Raw genomic sequence first — 19,713 nt, 5'->3', positions numbered from 1 at the left:
CTCTCGGGGGCGCGTCCCCGTGTTGCAACGCAGGGCTGCGCGGAGAAACTCCCAGCCGGATCTGCGAGTTTCTTCTGTGGGAAAAGTGGAGGAAGAAAAAAATCCCACACTTTTCCTGTAGAAAAAAAGTAGTTTGGAGAAATAGGAAGCCGGGAGGGGCTGCTGGAGCAAGAGGCGGGAGGAAACGGCGCGCCTTTGAATGGGTTTTTTCACCGCAATGCTCGAGTGGCCGGGAGTTTTCCCTCCAAGGCTCAGGGCATGAGAAAGACCCTGAAAGTGCCACAAAAAGCCTGATCATTTTCTGCCCCCCTTTTTTGTTTTTTCTTAAACATAATCGACTGCCAAACAATCAGAGGTTGGGAGGAATCTGCTAAAAGGCTTCGCAGAACAGGCATCAAAACTACACTGAAGTTTGGGTCTCGTTTATCCGAGGGATTTGAAATCCCAAAATGCTTCTTTAGGACGGGAGAGGGGCAGGCGCGTACGGCGTTAATGGATGCGGTCTGCACCGAAACCTTGGAAACAAAGCAGTTGGAAAACTCGTTTGTCCATAGCAGGGAACCGCAATTCCTGAAACGCGGAGAAGTGAGACGCTCTCCTCCCCTGAACAGACCAGCTCTTACAATCCCTGAAGCCAGGCAGAGAAGAGGGGGGGGGAAAGCATTTAGAAAATCCGAATATTTTCGCTAATTTTAATTACCCGGCGACTCGCTTTAGCCATTAGAGGAGCGATCAACCCGGCTGCTCTTAGCTAGGAAAGCGCGAGCGGCGACGGGACGACACCCAGCAGAGATTTGCGCACCTCACCTACCGAACTGGCCGGAGAGCTGCTTTCTCCTCCGCTTGCTTCCTCGGGCAGCAGGGACAGGCCGGGCCACGGCGCTCCCCGGCAGCAGATGGGCTCCGGCGGCCTCGGCTTGGGTGTCCCGCTGTTTGCGAACACCCTGCCTCCCCGCGGCGCTGCCTGCCCTGCTCCCGAGGAGGTGGTGAGGGTGAGACCGCGGTGTGCTACGTGGGAAAACTAGGTCTTGCGCTGACACTCAGAGTGCTAAAAGTGATGTGCCAGATGTTCAAAAGTACTTATATCTTAAAAATTTCTTAGGGGACGCCATAAAAGTTTAGCTAACTGCTCCTCTAAGTCTCCGAGGTGCCAAATAACATCTTATTGCTGTTAGTTAGTTTGTAGGTCACAGTGAAACTTGCTTCTCTCATTTCCTGTTGGGAATCTTCAGAGGAGTAAGAAAGTGTGATTTAGGGTTTCTCCTTCTCTTCTACCTTCCCCATAAACCTTGGTGACTTTCTTACACCAGCCTGACGGAAATGCCTGATTCATTGAAGAACATCAACAGTAAGGCAATCTCTGTGGGCAGTAGGACTAAGACAGAAGTATTTAAAAAATAAACCAAAGTAAGTGCTATAAGTGCGCCTTCCTTGAATACACTTCCGCCAAACTTTTGTAAAGAGAAAAACTGGATTTAAAAATGGCATTCAGATTCGGTTGAAAAGCCACGACAATGCTGTGCCTTGTGTGGTTTCATTGAATCACAGAATCATAGATTTCTCACTGACTATAAATATCAAACACAAACCCATTGTGTATCTCCCATTCTTTCACATGACTGTGATTGATCTGAATCATTCCTGACCTCATCATTGACTTCATAGAAGTTTAACTATTGCATATCATGACAATTAGGGTCTGTTTGTCACTTTACAGCCATAAATCTGACAACATCTTTGTGAGGCAAGGAATTGTTTTCTTTTCACACACAAGAGAGAAAATAGAGATAGGAATACTGTTGTCAAGGTCACCCAGCAAAAGCAGAGCAAGGGTAAAACCTGAGCAGCTGATGATCCTACAGAAGGATGTGTTGTTTTGCAATACAGGTTTTTTTTTGGGAAGCTTCAAAGCCTAAGGAGTTTTTCATTTGATCTCTCCTTTCTCCTGTGGTGTGTCCTAGTATGACTAAATACTTTATAGCAGCCTTCTCAGATTTCTCTTTGTCTGTTTGATTCTGCAGTAAGACAAAATATAGTTCTTTACAATCTTCAGTTCACCTTAGAAGGAAAAGTTTGTAGGTCATTGTGGAAATTTAACATGTTATCTGAGCAGTGTTTAAATAACAATAGAAATAACTGTATAAACAAAGCATCATTCATTTTTCTTACCAAAATGATAATTGGTGATTCCTTCCCTACTTCACAAATGTGGTGGGGTTTTTTTTACATGCATTATTCTTCTTTCTTACTTTTAGGTGTCATTTCTGCATTATTTGTGTCTGGATAATGCAGCTCCCAGAAAATACAGCTTCAGTGAGTCACATTTTCAAAATCAGGAGATAACTTTAAAATTTAAGGTGTGTTTATGTGAAACATCTCTCAGACATAATTATAGGATTTGAAGAACTAGGTCCATAGAAAACAAAGAGATATTTCAATTATTGAACAAAAAATGGCTGTTTCTAATCAGCACTGCAAAGAAACTGAGTTTGCCTTACAGTTGTGTCCACTTTTTTCCTGAAAAGGGACATCTGCTCAAAGGATCAACAATATGTCCCATCTTGACTGATCTGGATTTTCTCCAGTTGAAAAGCAGCATCTCTGTCAGTAAAGTAATCACTCTTCATCCTGCCTCTGACCCGAAATTACAGTAGGAAAGTTTCTATCTGTATCACTTCATGGATTTTATTTTTCAGTAAACAGAATGTAAAATGGACTTCCCTTTCTCTTCCCCTTCCCTTTCCACTTTCTCTTCCTATTTCCTTTTACTTCGTATTAAACCAAATCCTGTTAGGTCCTCTGTTGAGATAAAACTTATTTAGAAATTAAGCTCTGCCTTTCTTTTTTGTCCCCAGTGATGTCGTTAGGGAGGGTTTTTCAGAGCACCACCCTCATTTGTTTATAAATTACATCTTAAACATCCCTTCTCGGCCATATCTTGCCCACTCAGCCCTGACAGAAGTGCAGAGCCGGTTGTGCCCCTAAACCATCAAAGTAGGAGGCAGCACTATCCAGCTGGTTCTTCTGAAAGGCCCCTCACACATGGTTTTCCCCAGGAAACCTGCCCTGGCTGTAACCACGCCATCCTGCAATGCTGCAGCATGCACATGCTCAGGTCACTGAGAGTGTAGAGAGCAAAGTGGTTTGTCAGTGTAAGGACTAACACCGGGGAGCAGATGTGGGACAGAGCAGACGTGTTCGTGGGGGTAGGGGTTTAGGCAGGTGAGTTCCTGCTACCCAAACAGCCTTTCCATCTCGCTCAGCTGGTCAGAGAATGGTGCTGATATCAACCTGCGTTGTGGGTTTGATTCCTGTATGAGCCACTCATTGGCCTCATGTCCAGATGGGAACTTCAGGTCCTATTTCAGAGTAAATAATGAGTTGATAAGATTCAACAGAACATGGAGACATACCCAGATGTCACTGTGTTGCGGAATGATTTGTAATTCCTGCAGATTTGTGTTAAGCTGCTCTGCTCTTATTGCTTCCTACTCTCAGTATGAGCAACATGTTTTAGCTATTCTTGGCAGTGGAAGAGGAAGGTCGGAGGGAAATTCCATAAAATACTTTGTAACACAGAAGCCTACTTACCAATGAAGTATCTGCACAGGGAGGTTGGGGTCGGAGATCTGTCATTTAATGCTTCTGAGCCTTGAGTCTACTAGGAGCCCTGAGGAAGCCACGCAGGGCTCTCAGAGGGGCTGTTCCAGGTGCCTCTGGCCCAACTGCTGCTGTCTTCATCCTGCAGACCCATCCCAACAGGATGGACCGGCATGATCCAACAGCACCTGTTCTGTTGTCCAGTGCAGCCCAGTTTAGTCTGGGCCCAAGATTCACCAGAGGAGATATTCAATCAACGGAAAGACAATCTACATATCTGGAAGCACACTTCTGTTTGATAAGCCAAACCAGCATTTTCTGAGTTTCCTTGAGCTGCTTCTTGTATGAGAAATGTGAAAATCTTTCTCAACCACATGACTCTCTGCTTAGTAAGTATAACAGAGCTGGGCATTTTTGATAAAATTTTAAGGAAGACATCCCTTTCTAATTCATTTGGACAAATGGCTGTAGGCAGCCTGTTCCTGTAGCAAACTGGCCAAATCCATGGAGTCCTAACTACTGCATTCCTCAGTATCTTACATGTATTGACTGCTTTGCTGGGATATGATTCAATTTATGTTCAAATGTTATTGCGAGGAAATTATTTGGCCAGTTGTTCTGTGGTATGATTTTATGGCAGGAAATCTCGATTCATAGACCTATTCTGAAACTGGTTTCACAACCATTCTGAGCTCATTTGGCGCTGCTGCTGCACCTTTTGCTCTGTCTCCCCACACCCACCACATGTAGTCCCTTCGTATCCATTTTACAGGGCTGGCAATTGAGCAGCTGATGCAACCTTTTGTTTTCTTTTTGTGAGGTTGGTTTTGAGTTGGGTCAGCTCCTTTTGCTCACCAGTTTACCTCAGTGTGCGTGCTGGCGTACACTCACTGTCAAATGCAAGGAAGGGGACAAGATGGAGTGACTGGGAGCATGCAAAGATGTTATTTGTTCTTTATGGTTATGGAGTGGATAAACTGATAAAGAAACTCCTTCCAAAAAGCTGATATTGCTAATCCCCGTCAGATAGGAAACTGAATTTCCTGTAAACATGAACATTTTTCTGGTTGATTTGCTTTGGATCAGCATTTTTCTAGTCCACCTTGCAACAAAGACTGGGACACTGCTAGGCAGTGTTAGTGCTTCATTTTGGAAACACGTAAGTTTGACATCTGTTCCAGGGCTTTCTGACCATAGTTCCCCTCTTTTCATGAGATGCCCCCCCAAATCTTGCTTGTGGCTTTGGTGTTCTCAGTGTGTGGTCGATGTGGCCTTAACAGAGATCACTTACAAGCACAGCAATGCATATATTGAAGTGACCAGTGTGCAGTGGCACAGTGAACAACACACAGTGTTATTCATGTTTCATCTTTATTCAGGTTATTACTACTGAATAATAAGCTGAAAATTGCAAGGCATTGGTGATTTTGTACTCAGGTGAGGCATGTCACATAAGCAGCATAATCCCTGCTTTCTGAATTAGATTCTCATGAGACAGTAAGCTCTCCTACAGTTTATATTCAGATAGAATTAACTTCATGAATGACCAGTTCTAGGATTTGGAGTCTGAGGTATCATTTTTGGGACTTTAATGAAAGAGAGTCAAGTTTAAGAATAAGGAGTGCCCTCAGCTATCATGTATGCATGGACCACTTCTGTACACATGCAAAATAGTCCCAAGCATGTACACAGTCCAGGCTCACTGCTTGTCCTCTGAACATGCACACAGAGTTTGTTTTGCACGCTGAGGAAACCTGTGGAGTATCTGGGATCACTTCTGCACAACAGCAGCCAGCTGTCACTTTGCATATTCACATCCTGGAGTGTGCAATCTGTGTGCCTGAAGGTGTTTGTACCCTTAAATTACAGGTTCCAACTGTAGATTTGAATATTATTTTAATCTAAGAATCCTTTAGATTCAGTGTATCTTAATATCTAGGTTGGTGTTACTGACCTAACAAGGACTGGGGACCTTCATAAATCAGTTTTCATATCACTCTGAACATGAGAATAAGTGTATCACTGAATCATCAGGTTGTGTGGGTAGAGCAGGACAGCACTTCTGCCCTGGGTAAAGAATTAGAAGCTATTTTCAGAATGAGAATATTGTGCCAGAGCCCTATTCTAAATCAGCAATAGCAAAGTTGTGCTGACATTAGGTCTGGGAATTGCTAAATTTAGGTGTGGACTGGTGTCAAAAATATTAGTAGCTCAGGGAGTGCTACTAAAAGCTTTGGTGTACAAGTGCTTATTGTAATCATCAGAGCTGTGTATGGCAGGAGAGAACTAAGTTTTCTGATTTTATTAGCTATTGGCCAAAGATGCAGAGCTTCTACAGGGGGCAGAGATAAGTATTAGAATCATAGAATAGTGTGGGTTGGAACAGACCCAAAAATCTTGTAGTGCAACTCCCCTACCATGGCCATGGAACCTTTCACTAGATCAGGCTGCTTAGAGCCCCATCCAGCCTGGCCTTGAACACTTACAGGGATGAGTAATCCACAGCTTCTCTGGGCAACCTGTTCCAGTGCCTCACCATCCTCACAGTAAAGAATTTCTCTGTGATATCTAATCTAAATCTGCCTTCAGCCAGTCTAAAACCATCGCCCCTTGTGCTGTCACTACAGCCTTGGGTAAATGTCTCTCTCTTACAAGCCCCCTTTATATTTTGAAAGGCCATAAAAAGGTCTTCCTGAAGCCTTTTCTTTTCCAGACTAGACAATGATTTTCCCCTTTATAAGACATAAGTAAGATCCATTGCAAAGGTTTCCATACAGTATGTAAATGGAAGACATAACAAATTTCATAATATAATGTAAAATATGACTTCTATTACAATTGAAAGAACGTGATTTTGGTGAGTGTTACAGTAGAACCCCAATAGCACATCTTTCCAGTCTAATTTCCAGGCTCATGAAAACTTCCAGCTGGCAGAGGGGATGAACTTGGAGCCTTCATTTTAAAAGACAAACCGACTTTATCGATAGGCACACAGAGTTGCTTTCTTTCACCAGACTTAATGAAAGTTCAGTCAGCAGGAGAAATTTCAAGAAGCCACAAGCTGTTTCTTGTTTGCCATCATCTCTTTCAACTTTTACAAAATCTTTGTTTTCAGAGAAGTTTCCCTGTTGGGCAGATTGGCTCCCGCACTCACAAGTCTAATTACAGCCTAAAGTGTTGGGAAGATCTTTGAAGTGAAGAGTATGCTGCCATGTAGGGAGATCTGGCTGCTGATAGAAATCTGTGTAGAATAGCAAGGGGAGATATATTCCTACTATAGTTCCAAATATTTCTGGGAACTGGGAAAGTTATTATGAACAGGAGAAAAAAATATTGTTATTGTTACAATACAGTAGTTTACTGAGTGTTCTGGAGGCTTCCTGAAGTCCTTGTGTCCTTGCTCCCAAAGAGTCTGGGAGGTAGAGAAAAGCTGAAAAAAGCACTCTCAATATGTTTTCTTACAAAATTTGCACTTAATCGAATATCAAAGAGCATTAAGCAGTCACTTTTGCTATTATCTCTCATACCTGCTTGCTATTGGATACTAAGCTTATTTTAATGCTCTTCAGAAATTCCAGGAATTCCTCAACTTGTTTTCTGTGCAGTTGTTCTGCTGCCTGTTGGCTCTGGGCAGGTTCCTGGAATGCAGCTGGCCACATGCACATCCTGGATGGTTGGTTTGGTTTAGGCACGTGGGGTGATTAGGATCAGAGGTACCTTCTGTCTTGTCCCATGTCACAGAAATCTGTGTGGTCCCCTTGAAAAGCACTGAAGACTTCTGCAAGCACATAGTCAATGGGCAGCAAGCTCCCTCCTCTTCCTCTGCCTACCCAGGACAGGACTAAAGATCTGCTCCCTCCCACCCCCTGATCCAACTCAGGGTTTACAGAGCCCATGCAAAGAAAGGCAGCCCTGTGTTAGCCTAGCACTGGATGCATCTTCTCTGAAGAAGCACATGTGGACTTGAAGTTTTATATGTTTGTTTCTCCCCTAACTGTAGCTCGTTCATCTCTCCATAAAAATCTGACTTTGCTCTGACACAGCAGATCGACAGTCCTTGGCCTTTATGTATTTGCGTGAAGGACACCTCAAAATCCCAGGTAACACAGGCACAAGCCAAGGAGCAGAGGAAATTAGCCCTGTTATCAGTGCCAAGGTGATGGATGGGGAAGGAGAAGGAGAGGCACTGGTATGATTTTATACCACCTCAGTTCAGGTGGTGCTGCTTTCTCTGTAAAGGGCAGTACAGTGACAGTCTCCAGGCTGGGAAACCATTGAAACAAACCAGGAGCAATCACATCTCTCAGAGTGTAAAATTCTCCAGACAGCTGCCAAAGCCTTCCCTTTGCACATTCACACCAGTTTCAATGGAATCTGCTTTTAAACTCTGTAGTTAAAAACGTGCAGCTCCTGTGTATCAATTAGCTCATGAAGGAGTGCTGAGCACTTCACATTGTTATTTACAACAGCACAAAGAGCATGCCATGTTGCCTAATCAGATGTCAGTGACTTGCACCCACACTGAGCTGATATGAATAATTGCATGGTTTGCAGGACAGCAGCAGACAGGACAGAGCACATGGGAGATCACTCAGTCCCATGGAGTGAGTGATTCGATGAAGCAGTGATTTATCAATTGCACTGTGCAGTAAATCACTGCTGACTTTACTTCCAGCATTTAACAAGCTGCTCATTAACTGGGAATATAATAACTAGGTTTGGAAGATTTGTGACATAATCACGTTTAGAATTCTGTATTTAGTTCTGAAAATTTGTATGGTTTTTTTCATCCAGCAGGAACATTCTTTCCTCGTATGAGTCTAGAAAGGAATTCTGTTTTACATAGTATGACTTGTCTGTCCAGCAGCTCCTCTGTAGACTCTGCAAAGTTCCTGTGCATATGCATATTATTCAATGCACTGTTGCTGATCTTTCTCTGTAGCCTCTACTTGGAAGACACTGATGCTTTATTTGCATTTCTAGTTATTATAAACCTGTCTTCAAATACTGTTCCCTGGTTAATAGCCATATTGGACAAACTAGCATGGACAGTCTTGCCTTTATGGCATCTAACCTGCATTAGAGCTAAACAATGTGACTCTGAGTGTGCTCTTCTTGGTAAAAGCACCTAAGTTCTATTTGTCTGTGCTGGCTCCCACAGTAGTCTGTCAGGCCAGACTTCTTGTGTGGGCAGAGGACACCCAGAGCTCCAGCCTCTGTTACAGCTGTGCCTGGTGCAGTGCTCTTATCTCTTCCAGTAAGCTGCACCCAGCCCCAGCTCTAACTACAAACACTGGAGTGGCAAACAAGGCATTTCCCATGTAGGCAAGGCTTGTGTAAGACCTACAACAGCCACTGAGGCTGATAAACCAACCTCCCTATCCTTCTGGGGAGAAAAGGAGAGGAATGGATGAGCCCAGAAAGCTCTCTGTCCCATTGTATTATCTTGGACACTCACCATTACCAGATGCTTAGAGAAAAAAGTAAGAAACCCAAATGCTGGGTAATATCCTTCCAGTTTTGCACAATCTGCAATTGTGAGAGTTTCCCTCTGAGTTTCCTACTGAGTAAAGTGGTCCTCTGAACACATTCTCCAGCTGGAGTCTATCCAACAGTTCTCTAAAGTTTCTTTCTAAATTTGGAGTATCTGCCAAGAGTGTCTCTCCCTCTTTCTCTAAGTTTATCATTAAATTCTGCAAGCAGTGTTTCGGGGTGTGGCAGACAGGGCTGCCCAAAGTATAGCTTAGTAAATGGATGTGGATGTTGCTGAGAGCTGATTCCCAGTCTCTGCTGGGTGGAGTGTGGTAGCTGCAGATGGCAGGATCCTTGCGTGCCCCTCTGCCCCAGATTACTGCGGCGGAGCAAGTGTGACACACAAAAAAGGGATGTTTGTCCTGAGCCATGGCAGTTCACAACTTACTGATTGATGTAAATGTGCCAAGAAGAGATTAACTAAAGCATAATATGCATTCCAGTTACTCTTGTAAACTCCATTTGAGCTTGTCAGAATTTTCTCTCCCTGTTCCATTGCCTGTCACATAACTAACACCTGGGTTTATTTCCCCCAGGCCCCAAAGAATAACAATTCTTGAGGGTATTTAAAAGCAGGGCCCAAGATCCACCAGAGTTTGGACTGGAGGACCATAGATTATAAATCTGGCACAATGCTGTGTCCTATTACAGGAAGAAGCAGATTTTACAGGATGGAGTTTCCTTAGGGTCACAGCTCAGACTGGAATCAAAGAACAATGGAATAATTTCAGTTGGAAAGGACCTTTATGGTCATCAAGTCCAACTGTTACCCCAGCACTGCCAAGGCCACCACCAAACCATGTCCCCAGGTGCCACATCTACATGACTTTTAAATCCCTCCAGGGATGGTGACTCCACCACTCCCCTGGGCAGCCTGTTCCAGTGCTTGAAATACAGACTCTCAAAAGTGAGGCATCATCACCAAATCTATCCTCTCCCAAGTGCAACATGAACTTTCCTGGTCAGCCGTCTCCAACATAAACTCAGACCTGTCTGTAAAATCAATTAGTATTAACGTTACTAATAAAACTAGTTCTTCACTGTACCCAAATGGCCTTACAAAATCTTGCAGAACAAAGCTATCAAAGGCAGATCTGCCATGAGAATCAAAACCACTGAAGCTCTTCTCCTCCTGAAGAAGTTGGCCCTTCAGGATAGAATTTGTGTTGCCATTTGCATGAAGTAAACAATAGTTCTGTATTCAGCTTTTGCATCCTAATTGAAAATGGCTCTGTATGGTACAAAATGTCCTTGAAGGGACAGGAAGGGGATGAGTGAGTACCACAGGCATTAGACTTGTAAGTCACAGCACTATCAGAGGTGATCTGGAGTAAGAGATTAGGGTGGTGTAGGAATCTGTACGGAGCAGAGTCACATGTGCCTAAATCCTTCCCACCAAGAGACCCACCAGCACGGATACCCACCAGAGGTTACAGAGAATTTTGGAGAGAGGCTGTGGGCATGGTTTAGGTTTAGGTTTACTTAGAGCCTGAGCTCTAGTAGTTGGCATGAGCTCTCAGTATACCTGGTGTCCATTAAGTTTCCTTTAACCTACTGCTGGGTTTTATATTGTCGGTCTTGTCTGTCTGAAAGTTTCGGGGTTTTACCACTGTAACTTTTGCTGTTATTAAAAAAGTCCTTTACCACCCTGTGTGGGAAAATCCACAGCATTGTCAGCCCTTATCAGATTTCTTGCTCAATGAGGTCAACTGGTATTTGGATATTGTTATGTTGTTTCTACAAAGGAACGGAAAAAGCATACAGCATGTAACCTGAAAGTAGTTGCTGTCTTAGAAGTCAGGTTGGGCGTAGAAAAAAGCTCTTAAATATTTTTTTGCAGAAGTCAGAAACTATTACTTATCTGGAGATATCTTTACCTGCTCTATTTTCAATTTTTAAGAAAAAGGCAGCCAGGAAGAAATTACTGCCAGGACAAAAAAACCCTCGTGGATTTCCCTCATGGGTAGGACATGCAAAATCTAAAGTGCTTAATTTCAGAGGTCTTATTTTTTGAATATCAGCTGCGACTGATATACATATATATATATATATATATATATATATATATATATATATATATATATATATATATATCTCACTGGTATATATATGACTGATATATATTCGTAACTTATGTTCTAATCATTACTAGCTAGAAACAAGTATGAGGGTAAATCTCAGTGTTAGTATATGAATTACCTTAACTTTTATACATATATGCATATATATGTATTTTTACATTTTAAAAAGCAGTGAGCTTCCTTTGTTGGCTGGTACACTTGAGTACCCATACTGGCTTTAGTTCAGCAGATCAAATCCATCCTTAAGCAAGTGTAGTGAAGAATTATGTGAGGCTTCCTCCTCTGTCCTCACTTTAAATCCTTTATACAATATGCTTTGTTGCTGGTCTAGATCTTCCTGGCCTTAGGAAATCACCACATTTTCTTTTGACTGGGTAATATTTCTAAAGAAGAATATTGAAATTTGAGTAATTAAGTTAATTCTGTGGCCTGCATGTAAATAGTCATGATCTCAAGCAAACAAAGAGTGCTCATATTTTCATTAAATGTGATACTGGATAAGAAATTACGTCTGCACGGTGTGGGAGCAGCCTGTTAACTTGCAGTGTCTCAGTTACATCAGATATTTCACAAGCATGCGTGTGTAGTAGTTTCTATGGATCTCAATCTACTACCAACCTACTACAATCTGCTAGAATATGACCCAAGACTAATAACTTTTAGCAGTTACATTGTTTTTATATATAAATTATTCACCTGCTTTTATCTAATTGATTAGCCAGTGCTGAGATATCACAAAGCTAAATATATCTTTATCACCAAACAGAAACAGTGCAGCTGCAAGATTAAGACCAAAATCACAAGGGGGGCCTGGTGTGCAGTTCACAAATCTGGATAGTTGACCAATATGTACACAGCTACGTGGTCTGTTATTTTGGTGCCCAGAAAGGACCAGTCTGCAGCATCCACATTGTCTAAAGCTAGCTCAAATTTGGCTTCAGAGATGCATCTTTTCATTGTAGATGCACAGTGGAGATGAGAAACAACTCCTGCGTGACTTTCAGTCCTCTATTCATATTATTCCTTTCTGTAGGTGATTTAATTAATTTACCTCTCCATTAACAATTATGCTCTGGTTCCTATAATGTAGGTCAACTAATTAAGATATATAAAAATATTTCCCCAAGGTCATTTGTTTTGGGAACAATGAATGTGGGACAATTCCTTTTATGTGAAGAGTTCAGATCATTTCAGAAGAAACAAAATATTATAAATGGTGACTTTGGTGGTGAAATATATTTCTAACAAAGAAATTTTCTGCCCAGAAGAACTTCCATAATAGCTGGAGCAAGTCCATTTGACATTGCAGCAGGCAATTACAATAACTTCAGTAAAGGGCACTGATTTTGAGATGAGGTGGAGTGTACTACCTAAGTCCCTTATGCTTCTCCAAGTTAGCTGGGTTTTGTTTGCAGCCATGAAATGTACTTTAAGAACAATCGCTCCTTCGAGGCATTCCTCTCACTGGAGAAAAAAAGGAAAAAAACTGAGTACATGGCAAGAAACAGAACTGTTTTCTGTATCAACTAAGAAATACTGTATCAACTAACAACGAGTTCTGTTGAAACAAATGTTCTTACGTCCAGAATGATCTTGTACTCCACTTTAGGAGGTAAAGTACAGCAACTGACTCATTACTCAAATTTCATTTGAGCTATTGCACAACCTCAGTTGAGAATACTTTTCAACTGAAAAAGGCCTTTTTAGCACTGTGAGAAACAAAAAGAGAAATTCCTCTTAAATGCAATTATGTAAATGGAATGGCAGTTTCTTCTACACAGCAACTGACATGCTGTCATTTCTCTTCATTCTATAGCACTGAGATAATTTTGAGATTTTATGATTAGACCACTCTTAGAATTTCTTGTAGTGATTTCTAATTCAAAAATTGGATGTGATATTTATTGCTGATTCTCTTTCTGCAGGAACAGTGAGATTTTCATCATTTACTACCTACAAAGAAGATACCACTGCAAAAAAATATAGTTTTGTTAAATTTTATTTACATTCAGAAATAGAAATTTCACAACACTTAGAACTAGACAGAGTGCTGGACCAGGGAGATTTTTACCACTGTGCTCATTTTTGCAAGCCAGTAAATTATTCACTCTGACTTCCCTTAAGTCCAAGTCTATCTAAATGTTGATATTTATTCTGTGTTTATGTTTCCATTACACTGCACACACGTTCTTTCAGTCTCTACTATTGTGTTTGAAGCCTCGGGTATTAAAAGAGACTATTTTCAATTTAAGTATCTCTCTATCTATATTTGATATATTTATAAAAGTGATAGGGGTGGTTTTTATTAATTTATTAAGTTATATATTTTGCTCTTGCATACCCATTTTCTGCTGTTCTGGCTGTTGAAAATACTCCTGTTTCATCTACTAGGCACCATGTGTTTCTGCAAGACAGGTATGGAGAACTCATGCACGAGTGCCATTTCTTCTGGTTCCACACCTGTCGTGCAGTCAGGTTTTCTGCAGCAAAATAGTTTTGGAGCACCAGTTATGATTTATGCTTTTCTTTTCAGAAAAGCTTGCTGGTTTAATTCTCATCAATGGCTTCAAGTCCTCTTCTGGGAAAAGACCCTTTACCAGGACAGGTGCCTGTGATAGCAAATCCTGGCATAGAAACAGGATCTGTGAATGGAAGTGAGCCAATGAGTTTGTTAGAGAAACACAGCTATGGAAAAAAAAATCCTGAATTAGTTTATGTTGCCATCTGAGCAGGATGCACAAATAGGAACTGTATGAGGACAAAGCCATTGAGATTTAGCCAGAGGAGATATTAATAGGTTGTGATAATCTCTAGATAATATTCCTGCTTAGTGTTTCATTATGTATAATAGGGATTTTTAAGGCAGCACATATCACAGCAGAGAAACCATCTGACACTGCTCCTATCAAAATTATTGTGATACAGACTTGCAGAATGACCTGAAACCCCTGGAGAGCTTGGCCAACCATTCAGTTATGTTTCTTTTCCCTTCTATTATTAAGGAAGAAGGAAGGAGGAAGAGTTACTGAGATGAAATGGTCTGGTATGTGTCTGCTTTATGGTTACTGTGGTGAGGACCTTCCTAGAAGTATGCTCTCAGTTACCAGAAGAAGCCAGCTCAGATAAATACCTAATGACAAAGTTTTGTTGCAAAAAAAAAAAAAATTGCTAACTGCTATTTGCACAGTCCCAAGTAATATAAATAGCTACCTTTGATCTAAATACCAGCACAGGCAGGGGCTGATAGAGAAATGCATCTCTGAAGTCAAGGGTGCTAATTAATACCAGAGTTTACCTCACTTCCAAGGTTTCACTGACAACCTTGGCTAAAAATAAGTCTTTTACCAATACTTTGTTTTCCATTGCAGCTCCTACATTCTCACCCTTGCTTAAGAGCTTCCTTCCTCTGTGAAATATTTTTTTTTTCTTCACTGCAGCATGGCATGACTATCTTGCCAGATGTTAGAGACAGCACTATGACAAAGTCAAAATAGTTTTCTTGTTACTTTCTCCTTTCTTATCATCCTTATTTTGCTGGCACTGCAGGGCTTCTCGAAGCTGGGAGTGGTGGAAAGTGGCTCAGTGTGTGAGATCTTGGTAGTGCTGCAGGGCCACAGGATATCACGGCTGCTGAAGTGAAAAAAGCCTGCTCAAATGACACCTCTGTAGAATCCCACTTGTGGGAAATGTGGTCTTAGCGTAGCCAAGGCCACAATGTTTCATTAGAAACCAAGATCAGTCATTCCACAAGATGTGAGCCAGGTCATGCATTTTAATTATGTTCCATACCAAGAAGTTTCCTTTGCTGGAGGAACATCTGACAACATCACATCAGCGAGTCTGTGTGCCATCCCTGCCACAAACACACCCAAACTCTGCCAAGTGATGGTGGCAGCAGAGGCCCTGCCATACACAGTGCTTTGCCAGGTCGGTAGTGGCTGAGCTCCCTCTGCTAGGACATATTTAACTCCCTCCACAGAGGGAAATTGGCCTTGACCTCCAGAGCAGAGTTTCACATCACTGTTTCCATGTCAGGAAAGCTACTGAGTCAGGTATTACTGGGACCAGAATATTCTACCTTTGGCTAACTCTTCTGGTTTGGTGAATCTCCTTGTTTTGTTGGGGAAGGAGCAAGTATATTCGAGTGGAGTGAAGTTTTACTAGCAAGGATGCCCACAGGTAGGACCTTAGGGATTTCTCAGATTCTGACCTTTAGGTCAGATGCCTAATCCGTTACCATCCCTGCTGAAATGGCCTGTTGGCTTGGGAATGATCCTGGTGAGGATATATCCTTGTGAGAACTGCCCATAAACTTCAGCCAACTCAGAGTTTTGTTGTGTTTGGACTGCTGCCATGCAAACTTCAAATTATTGTAAAATGTCTCTGAAATGAATGAACAATACAGTGTGGAAGTTCTCTGCCCCTTTACCTCACACATCCCAGTTACACTAGAAATGACTTCTAACCTAGTCATGCATGTCAAAAGGGAAAAGAGGGTGGGAAGAGCTGCCTGTGACAATAATTCTGTCAATTGCTGCCTCATATTTTCATTAAATGTGATACTGGCAGCATATGTGTGCTGAGTTCCCCTCACTGCCCATGACAGTCATGGAGCAGCTCCAGTCCTGACACAATCAGCAGTGGGACATTTAGGGGTGTCCCAAAATGGGGACACCTCAGGGGGAGCAGAGAGAGTCACCAGGAGCCCACAGACTGTGCAAGAGTGGCTAACGGGACCTGAGTGTGGCCCGGGGCACTGGTACAGCCCTCATCCATTGCCCTACCTTGTGCTAGACACTGCAGTTTAAGGCATAATGTCAAGATACCTATGAAATCCCAGCTATTTTATAACAAAATTTGAAACATCAGTTGAAGGTAAGGTCCAGTTTTCTCAGTATTTATAATGTTTCTCAAGCAGTGGTCCATAAAGGAGTAGTAGACTATGAGACCCGAATAAGTGGTCCCCAGCTAGCCTACAAAACCACATTTCATTGAAAAAAGACTGGGGAAATCCAAAGGAAACCAGTGAATCTATTACGGAAGTCTAATAATGTTTTAGTCAATGCTTTTGCATTTCAAGCTGCAAGTTGAAATGTGACTATTTTATTTTCAAATGCTTGGCCAAACCATTCAAACGAGGCCTCATCAGAAGTGTGATTGTTTTTTCAATCTCAAAAATGATATCCTAAAAAATTGTGGAGAATGAGAAAATCCCCTTAGAGTGGATGCAACAGTACAGATGTAACTCATGATCTAAAGGGCTAACAGGGTCTGGCTGATGACGTGACTGTTGTGTGACACACAAAACCAGGTAACCAGACACAGGCAGTGTGTGCAGGGAGATCCTGGATGAGTGCACGTGCTGGTATTGATGCCAAGAGCTGCCTGCACTTTACTGGCCTCAGGTTGTGTGCTGCTCATGGCTGGCCCTACTCCAGTTCCTCCAGACATTATTCCCTAGTGTCCTTCTGGGGATGTGTTTTTGCTTGAGGTAGCCATGCTTAAAGACTCTTGAGAAGCACAGACCAGGAAAAGAACACCAGATACTTGTCCTTTTCTACTGCTCAAACCTCTGGAGGAGCTACACTGAAAACTTTGTTCATAACAGTATTAAAGACAACACTTTCCTGATGATATGGGACAGTTGATGCATAAAAAGAAAAATATGAGAGATCTAATGCAATTTTATTTTAAAATCTAATTAGTTATTTGTCCAAAGGTGAATTAGTTACATTCATGTTTCTGTGAAATAAGTCAGGCATCTTCAAGATATATGTCTTCAAGTTACCTAGGAGCATTAAACTAATATTAGAAATGAAAAGTCCAAGGTGTAGTAAAAATATTTTCTCTACTTTCATGTTTTCAGACTTCTGACATCATCCTGTTGCCTGCTTTTGCACTGTATTAAAGGACGGAAGTCTAGTCACTGATTTTGTTTATTTTATAAAAGAAATGAAGCAGAAACATTAGCATAGCTCTGAAGTATAGTTTCATTTTACTGGGTATTTTTAGTTATCCTTAGAAGAGAAACCTTTTTTTTCCCCTTTTTGGGAATTTTTTTTTTCCAACTTGCAGGTCTAAAAATGACAGAAGAAACCATGACAAAGTTTAAAATGAGCTGAAAAAATTACAGTCCAAGATGTGTTTAGGTCTTTTAATCTTATCAGCAAGGCACAATATTGAAGAACTGAGAGATGACCTTCAGAGGGTTTTTGTGTGTAGTCAAAGGCATAAACAGGAATATGCAAGGAATCCCTTTTTTTTTTTCATGTGTGCTTGATTAACACTGTAACTCTCTACCTTTCTTGTCTCTTAGCCACATAATCAATGAGCTGATAGAAACAGAACGGGTTTATGTAGAAGAACTTCAGAGTATAATAGAGGTAAGAAATTCTTCTGGAATTACTTTTTGGTGCTTAACCTCTAAGTCATCACTGCAGGTGCACATCCTTCCTGGGCTGAGCACTCCCACCTCCTGTTTGTAACACACGGGCTGTGTTGGCAGGATAGCTCAGCCTTGCCGATGGAGAATGGGAAGGATGTTTTGAACATCTTTCCTCAGGGCTTAAAGGAAAAGGCACCTTCTCTGGCCTGAGCCCACAGAATGACCATTTGCATGGTTCTGAAAGTTATGGACAGAGAAAGAGTTAACAGTGTGTCTTTTCAAAATATTACCAATAGGTCTCAGGAGCAGCACCCTTGATGCCCATAGGGCTAGACACTAAATTCTGTGAATGTATGTTTGGAAAATGATTGAGGAAAAGGAAGACTCCTCTCCTGCTCTTCTTTATTGTCCCATGTAGTGCTTGAACACAGAAAAGTGCAGTTCATGCTGCAAATATAATTCTTGAGCTTTTGAAACTGATGGGATACCAGCATACTCTGTGTGGGGGGATTCTGAGGTCCCTAATCTGTGGGAGGACAGAAGCTGAGTAGGGATCAATCATGCCTAAATTTGGGTGGGACTTGAAGGACTTGTGGTTGCTTCTTTATTGCATTTGATCTGTGGGAGCCGGCAGCTCTGGCAATCAATACATTACTCTTGATTTTAAAATCAGAATGTTCTTCTCTCAAAGTTTTTATTGAGGAAACACAATCCAGTTTCTACAAGAAACAAAAAAATAGTCAATCCAAATACCACAGTTCAACAAATACATCCAAACTAACTCTAGTGCAATGAAGCAGTGTAGCAGAAAGATATGTCAGTCAGTCCTAGCAGTCTCCATCCCTACATGACCAAAATGGCTTTTGAATCCTAGACACATCATTTCATCTATTTTTTATTAACCCTGTAATCTGTCCATTTGTAGTTAAAATGTGTTTGCACAGTTATGGGGTAAAATCTCTGGGGGAAATCAGAAGCATCAGAATTTCATGGGAACAACAAAGCAGCAGGCACAGGAGAAGCCTCTCTTTGTTCTGTGGAGAACAAAAGCACATGGACTTGGGGGCTTTCCAGTGCCATGAACACAGTAGTTCTTCCCTGGTAAGAACAGGCTGGTTTTATTTTCCACTCTTCTCTGCAGGGATATGCTTCAGAAATGGACAATCCCAATTTGGTACATCTGATTCCATCTGCACTTCAGAACAAGAAGGAAATTCTTTTTGGGAACCTCCCAGAAATCTACGATTTCCACAACAGGTATGTGGGAACTGGTGGTTGTCCTGCATCCTCGGGTGCTACCATCATGTCCAGTCCTTTTCTCTTGGGTGCTTTGTCATGCTCACACACACACTGTCAGGAAAAGTCATCCTCACTCTGCCTCTGTGTGTCCTATAAAACACATGCGTAGAGAACACCTCCAAGATCATCTATTTCATCCATTTTTGTGAAGATTGTACCCTTTGTGCATTTACTGGTGATTTCCCCTGTCAGGATCCATCTTGACTGTTCCCTGTGGTCAGTATTTTACCACCTCTCTTGGTACAGTGGTAGATGTCACATGAGTAAATCCTGATATTTTTCGTCTGGCAAAACACCTCTGTGAGGAAGTTTTCTTAGTGTTCAGCTTATTTGTCCTGTATTTCTATTGTTACATCAGAAGACATATATTTGATAGCACTTTTCTTTGTATCCTTCATTTAAGATTACAAACCTTTCCAGAAGCCATGTCCATACTGTGGACAAGGAAATCCAGAGCCCATAACTGCAGAATACCAGTTATGAACAAGATTAACCTTTTCTCAGTCAGCTTTCAAAACACAAGGCTTAGGGCATCTTCTGTAAATTTCCTGCTTTTCCTAGCCCTGCTTAAGCAAAACTGGCTGTAGCCAAAGTGGGAATTAAGGAATTCTTTTGAATAATAATTGCCTGTAAGATGTAACAAACAGTTGAAGAAAATAAATTTTAGAAGTCTCTTTTGCAAGTCTTAATATTATTCCAGAGTAGTTAATACATAGTAGAAAAATTATGTTCCAATTTATATATTATTTTGAAAGATTGTGTCTTCCATTCGGAGAAAGATATTCCTCTCCCTTTGGAAGACCAGTCTTTCTTTCC

At 41.6% G+C, this 19,713-nt stretch overlaps 2 protein-coding genes across 13 annotated transcripts in view; one reads left to right on the top strand and one right to left on the bottom strand.

The window, feature by feature from the left end:
• Positions 1 to 910, bottom strand: part of B3GNT5 (UDP-GlcNAc:betaGal beta-1,3-N-acetylglucosaminyltransferase 5) — a 19,797-nt gene extending 18,887 nt beyond the window's left edge. Inside the window, exon 1 of one of the 3 annotated variants that reach the window (XM_017726960.1) lies at positions 803 to 910. The gene's annotated coding sequence lies outside the window, so the exon portion shown is untranslated. The remainder of the gene's footprint in view (positions 1 to 802) is intronic. The other 2 variants (XM_017726957.1, XM_017726955.1) reach the window with 2 other exon arrangements.
• Positions 1 to 19,713, top strand: part of MCF2L2 (MCF.2 cell line derived transforming sequence-like 2) — a 160,634-nt gene that overhangs the window by 99,948 nt on the left and 40,973 nt on the right. For all 10 annotated transcript variants that reach the window (XM_017726946.1, XM_017726945.1, XM_017726952.1 and 7 more), the window contains 2 exons: positions 17,530 to 17,596; positions 18,740 to 18,855. In XM_017726946.1, coding sequence (XP_017582435.1) covers positions 17,530 to 17,596; positions 18,740 to 18,855 — 183 coding nt within the window. The remainder of the gene's footprint in view (positions 1 to 17,529; positions 17,597 to 18,739; positions 18,856 to 19,713) is intronic.

Source organism: Corvus brachyrhynchos, unplaced genomic scaffold, assembly GCF_000691975.1.
Source record: "Corvus brachyrhynchos isolate BGI_N302 unplaced genomic scaffold, ASM69197v1 scaffold162, whole genome shotgun sequence".
In the NCBI taxonomy this organism is placed as follows: domain Eukaryota; kingdom Metazoa; phylum Chordata; class Aves; order Passeriformes; family Corvidae; genus Corvus; species Corvus brachyrhynchos.
The sequence above is the reverse complement of the archived record's forward strand: the minus strand, read 5'-3'. Positions and strand labels throughout refer to the sequence as shown.